Genomic DNA, 6,679 nt, shown 5'->3' on the forward strand with positions numbered 1-6,679 from the left:
ACAAGGAACTCCGAAGATGTAACGTGATCGATGAGGTTTCTGTTGGTCATAGCTCAACGTCTTTGTCGCAGGAACGACGGTTTCAGATGGTGGTTTCAGAGTCAGAGTCTTTGTTGTTTGCAGATGACCAAATACACAAAATCCTAGCTCTTTAAATATCGATTTGTCTTCCTGATCAAAGGTTGGTGGTAGCGGAGAAGATGGGGGTTGAAGATGAAAACCCTAATCGGAGTGTTCATGGGGTTTGAACTGTGGTGGTAGTATTTTGACATGTGTTGGTGGTAGAAAGGCAGTGGTGGTGACGTTAAAAGGAGGCAGCAAAATGTGTGGCACTAGCGACATTCAAATCAAATGTGTTCTGATCGGTGATGGCGGGATTTTAGAAGCATTCATGAGGTGGTGGTAATGACGGTTGTTGCCGGAAAATTAATGTTGGTGGTGGTGTTGAACTGGTGGCAGGTGATGGTGGTGGTGGTCCGAAAAATTAGGCTTGAATTCATCAGATTTTTTTTCATATTCTCTTGTTCTTGGCTCGTGGGGGTGTTGACATGTGATGGTGGTGGTGGTCTGATGGTGGTTCGCTAGCGTTCCGATGGTGGTTCGCTAGCGTTCAAATGGTGGTCCGATAACTGCTTTAGGGGTGTTCCCAAGTCTCCGGTGACTTGCTCCGGTGAAGTAAAGAGATCAAGTGAGAGAGGGTATAAATTATGGGGTAGTGGTAGGGTATTTTTTTTTGTCTTTTTAAAAAAAATTATTTAGAAAATTGACAGAGTAATTAAAAAAAAAGGGGGGGGGGGGGGGGGATTGGAAAACACCAAGGGTAAATTTGTCTTTATAAGAAGTTTAAAATTTTGAACCAAAGTCACATCAAAATCAAACTTTTGGATCACTGGTGCTAGTCCAAATTTTTTTGGACCAAAGTGACAATTTTTTATATGATGTATGTTTAAAAACGACTAATTAATAAGTAAGTTTATAGAACATTTTTGATAGATAAGATATATTAGTTATTTTTATTTAAAAATGCTATTGGAATAATTTATGTTTAAAAATGATTAATTAAATAAATGAGTTTATAGAACATTTTCGATAGTTTTTTTTTGGGAAAGGCAAGAAAATTTTATAAAAAACAGACTAGCAAGATGTTAAACAAAATCACATATTACAAGCCAAACGAAGAGAAAAACACAACACTAAACTATGTCTTTTAGCTCTATATTTCATCTAGTTAAACACCAAGACTTTAATGTCATCCATAACTTTTTGTGGAGTGCACTTTGAATTTATGAAAATAACTGCATTTTTGCATTCCAAACGCTCCATAACATGGTAAAAATAAAAGCTAATATGAGCTTCAATAATTGTTTATTCCCACAAACCTCTTTAAGCAACCTCTTTAGCTACCTCAAACGACTCGAAATAAGCCGGAAAGGCACCACTCCACGAAACAAGTCAATTCCAAATCTCACGAGCAAACGAGTTATTGAAGAACACATGATCAATGTTCTCCTCCAAATTGTCGAAGGAACATAAACTAGAGAAGGCATACAAACCTTTCATAGTAAGATTCGATGCAAGAGGAATTCGATTTTTGAAAAGCCTCCATGACAAGCAAGAAACTTTTGAAGGAACCCAATTGCATTAGGAAAAGCTATCAATACAAGAATCGCAATCTTTTCCAATCATACTAGGATATAAATTTTAGGGAAGAACTCCTTAAGTGTAACTTTCCTCTTTATTTATCTTTCCAAAAGAAAGTATGATCATAACTATACACCACTCCCTCAAGACATATATCATTATCAAGTAATTCATTCTTACTAGATGCAATATTAAGCCAAGTAACATAGTTGAACCATTGTAATACTCTTAAAAAAAGAGAAATTAAATTGCTTCTTACCATTTGTGTCTACAAATTTCCTACCCACTAACATTATTACAAGTATTATCTTTCCATATTTTTTTAACTATCTCATTAAGATTATATTAGGAATATATCAAATTAAATTAAACTGAATGATGGAATGATGACACATGTCAAAATATTAATGGGCAGAAATATTTGTAGGCATAAAAAAATAAAAGATAATTTAATTTCTTAAAAAGATATATATAACAGTTTGATTATTTAAAAAAAAAAAAAAAAAAAAAGAACCTTTTTTACTGGATGAAATCGAGTGAAAAGACAAAACCAAAAATTAGATCCATCTTTCATACTAAAAAGTATTATATTTTTTATAAGCTATTGCCTATTGGAAGCATCCTATAAAATCAAACAGGCGATGATTGCAAGTTCACAAGTACCAACAATGGTAATGGTGTTGAGTCCAATCCATTGTTAGTTGTTACCAACCCCAGCACGATTTAAATACTCCCGGCCATCGGCATCAGCCGCCGTCCCCTCCATTTTCATACGCCGGTTTGAAGGTTTTGTTTTTTCTCATTTGTCTTTCCCTCAGCCCTCAGGTCACGTCATTTGGAAGTTTCTACTCATTCTTTCTTTATGGTTATAGCTTTTTCTTTCATCTTCAACGTAACTAGTTGGAAAATGAACCCCGAAGACGAAGTCAACCTCCACGCATCTCCTTTTTCCTTCCTTCAATCATCTGTCAAACAACCAAACTTTGTATTTCACGTTTGGGAGACCCGACAAAACACCAACAATTCAAGAATTTTTTGGGTTCCAACAATCATGGTTCGTTGCTCACCAACTGTTCGCCGAATTGTCTAAAAGAAATGGAACACTTTCTTGATTCAAATATTGTATAATTCCGATACTGTCATCTCTTATCCCAGGTCTTCTCTTCACTTTGTGTGTGTAAGCTTTCTTTACTTGTGATTGCTTTTCGTCTGCTGGGTTCTTCAAATGGAGGGTAAAAGCCTCTCTGTTATTGTTCCCGACGCTGATGAGGCAAGTAGCAGTGTAACAAAAGATTCCGAAACTCTGTCAGAACTCTCTCACTCTACACGTAAATTAGGTGTAATTCTCAATGAATTTAAAGAAAACAAGATCATGGAGACTTCTCCCATTAGAAAAGCTGTTGACTCTCTTGAAACAGAGCTACAAAGGGCTAAGGCTTTGGTTGCAAGTCCCCTTTATTCATCTTCACCAAACAAGCGAATTGAAGAGATCACAGAAAATCTTGGCAGATCAATAGGCCTTGTGCTGTTTGCTAGTCATGATGTTTCTTTGACTGGTAAAGAAAAACTTGAAACTTTAAGGAGAGAGATGATGAGTGTTGCACAGTTCAGTGCTGCAAGTTCTGATAGTAAATCAGACTTTCTTGATGATGTTGAAACAGAAGAAAACGAGGAAGATGATGAAGAGGAGGAGAATGTTGTTGGAGAGATAGTTGAAGAGGAAAAAGTTGTTTCATGTTCTACTGTTGAAGATATCGTTTTGTACCTCAAGTGTGGAGATGATGAACAGCTAAAACTTGCACTTTTTGCTTTGGACACGTTAATAAAGGATCATAAAGCTACAAATGAATGGATTGATTCTGAAGGAATTGTCCCAATTCTTTTCAATAGGTTAACTTCAGCAAAACCACTTAATCGCTTGAGTATCATTCAAAATCTGAGATCCCTTGTTGCACAAAATGATGGTATTAAGGTATGTATCTTCTTTCTTTCACTTCTAGTGTGTGTATGTGTGTGTGTAACTGTGTGTTTTACCGGTCAAATAACGTGCAGAGCAAGATGACAGAGGTAGAGTATTTGTCAGCACTGGTCAAATCTTTGACTCGTGAAGAGGAAGAACAGAAAGAAGCAGTAAGCTTGTTATCATCTCTTTCTGATGTTTCTGATGTGAGAAGAAGAATTGGAAGAATTCAAGGATGCATAGTTATGTTAGTTGCTATTTTCAATGGTGAAGATCAAACAGCTTCACAAGATGCAGGAAGATTGTTAGCTGCTTTATCGAGCAATACCCAGAATGCCCTTCATATGGCAGAAGCTGGTTACTTTAAGCCTTTAATTAAGTATTTAACAGAAGGTAACTTCATCTAAGATTCAAAGCCTTTTACTTGATGTGTTATTTACTTATTTATTTCCAAGATTTCAAACCCATTAATAAAAATGATTAATTTGATAAATTCTTGCAGGATCTGACATGAGTAAAATTCTCATGGCAACTGCAATTTCAAGAATGGAGCTTAGAGATCAAACCATGGCTTCAATTGGAGAAGATGGTGCAATTCCACCTTTAGTTAAAATGTTCAAAGAAGGAAAACTTGAATCAAAACTCTCATCTTTAAGTGCCTTACAAAATTTATCCACATTAAAAGAAAACACACGAAGATTAATAAATTCCGGAATTGTCCCTTCACTACTTCAACTCATGTTTTCTGTAACATCTGTTCTCATGACACTTCGCGAACCAGCTTCAGCCATTCTTGCAAGAATTGCAAAGTCAGACTCCATGTTAGTCAACCATGGAATTGCCCTTCAAATGTTCTCACTTTTGAATCTTTCAAGTCCCATTATCCAACACCACCTTCTAGAAGCTCTAAACAGCATTGCATCTCATTCTACTGCTTCAAAAGTCAGAAGAAAAATGAAGGAAAACGGATCAATTCAACTTCTTTTACCTTTTCTTGATCAAACTAATCCCAAAACAAGAACAGGTGCCTTCAATTTGATTTACACTTTATCTAAGGAATTATCCGATGAACTTACAGAACAATTAGGAGAAACTCATCTTATAATCATTGTAAACATTCTATCATCTTCAACATCCGAATCCGAAAAAGCTACAGCTGCTGGAATCCTGAGTAATCTTCCTGTTAATGACAAAAAAGCTACAGAGATACTCAAAAAGGCTAACTTACTACCTGTTCTTGTGTCCATTTGTTCAAAGCAAACAACTTTATCATCCCATTTGTTTGAAAACATCGCGGGTATACTCATTAGATTTACAATCACATCTGATGTGAAATTACAACTTTACTCAGCTGAAAATAAAGTAATCCCAGTTCTGATAAAGCTCTTATCAGAAGGGTCGATAGTTTCCAAAAGCAGAGCTGCAATCTCACTAGCACAGTTATCAAGAAACAGTTTAAATCTGAGAAGGGCAAAAATGTCAAGATGGTTATGTGTTCCTCCATCTGTGGAATCCTTCTGTGAAGTTCATAATGGTTACTGTTTTGTGAAGAGCAGTTTTTGTTTAGTGAAAGCAGGTGGTGTTCCTTTATTGATACAAGTCTTGAAAGGTAATGAAAGGGAAGGTGATGAAAATGTACTTGATGCTTTATCGAATCTTTTGCAAGAAGAGATATGGGAAAATGGGTGTGGGTTTATTGAGAAATTGGGTGGGATTGAAGCTGTTATAAAAGTTATGGAATTGGGGAGTTTAAAAACGAAAGAAAAAGCAGTTTGGATTTTGGAGAGAGTTTTTAGGGTTGAAGAGTATAGAGTTAAGTATGGGGAATCTGCTCAAGTGGTGTTGATTGATGTTGCACAAAATGGAGATTTGCAGTTGAAACCAATTGTGGCAAAGTTGTTGGCTCAACTTGAACTCTTGCAGGTTCAATCTAGTTATTTTTGATTTTTGATTTTTGGAATATTTTGTTTTGTGAAAATCATTTTTTTGGGTTCTTGATTTTGTATAAAAAGGATGTGTTACTATATTAATTGTATTGTACAAATATATGAAAATGAAAATTGTGTTGATTCAGAAGTTTGGTAATAGAAAGATGTTGGATTTTTTTGGAGCCTAATTTTCTATCTAATTATAAAAATATCTTTCAAATACAAAGCGTTTTTCACTGTTAGAGATGGGTAAAATTTTGAAAGTTTAATGCCCTAATAAGAAAAAAAGTAAAGGTATAATGTTATAATTGGGTAGATTTTTAAAAGTATAATGCCTTGATAAGAAAAAAAAAATTGAAAGTATAGTGCTATGATAGGAAAAAATGAAAGTAGGATGCTATTAAAAGTTTTGCATTTAGCCTTGAAGTATATGACCAAAAAAAAAGTTTGAATACCTTATAACTCAAAAGTCTTAAGATTTGTGCTATTAATAACTTGTATTTATAATCAAATTCCAAGATTCCTGTTTATTGTTTAAATATGTGGATGTTGAAATTTGAATTTGCGTATAATTTTAATACATCGAAAGCAAATGTTGGAAGTCAATATTTGAATTCAAATCCCTTGAACACTACTTTAATTTGAATAAGATATAGAATGGCATACGGGAATCTTTTTGAAGTTGAATTTGATACTTATGCTTTCCATAAAATAATAAAGATTGATCTGGTTGATTGGACTAAAAAAAGTCAAGCTAATTAAACCGGGTCTTTCTAAATACATGAATCCAATTCCATTTACACGACGAATTGATTGACTTGATATATTACAGTTAGCAATTTAACCACTTTTAATATATTAAATTAATTTTCCCTCGTCAAAATCACTTATTTAAAATTGATGATGATGTGATTTTTTTCATTTATATTAAATACCCTTATATTTATATTGATTTTCTTACGCTTTCTAAATCTTTAGTTTATATATATATATATATATATATATATATATATATATATATATATATATATATATATATATATATATATATATAGGGTTAAGTTCAAATGAGAACACTATTTAATGTGAGAACGTGAGAACACTACTTTATGTTACTATTCTACTATGAATTTAATATATATTGTATTGT

At 33.9% G+C, this 6,679-nt stretch overlaps 1 protein-coding gene across 1 annotated transcript; it reads left to right on the plus strand.

Annotated features, from left to right (window-relative positions):
- The first annotated feature begins 2,259 nt into the window (after positions 1 to 2,259).
- Positions 2,260 to 5,677, plus strand: LOC111914759 (U-box domain-containing protein 44). The gene is made up of 3 exons (XM_042900949.2): positions 2,260 to 3,613; positions 3,694 to 3,994; positions 4,104 to 5,677. The coding sequence occupies exons 1-3, from the start codon at positions 2,867 to 2,869 to the stop codon at positions 5,543 to 5,545; spliced, it is 2,490 nt and encodes an 829-aa protein (XP_042756883.1). The 5' UTR covers positions 2,260 to 2,866; the 3' UTR covers positions 5,546 to 5,677.
- Positions 5,678 to 6,679: the final 1,002 nt, after the last annotated feature.

The sequence above is a fragment of the Lactuca sativa genome, chromosome 4 (assembly GCF_002870075.4).
Source record: "Lactuca sativa cultivar Salinas chromosome 4, Lsat_Salinas_v11, whole genome shotgun sequence".
NCBI classification, from domain to species: Eukaryota; Viridiplantae; Streptophyta; class Magnoliopsida; order Asterales; family Asteraceae; genus Lactuca; species Lactuca sativa.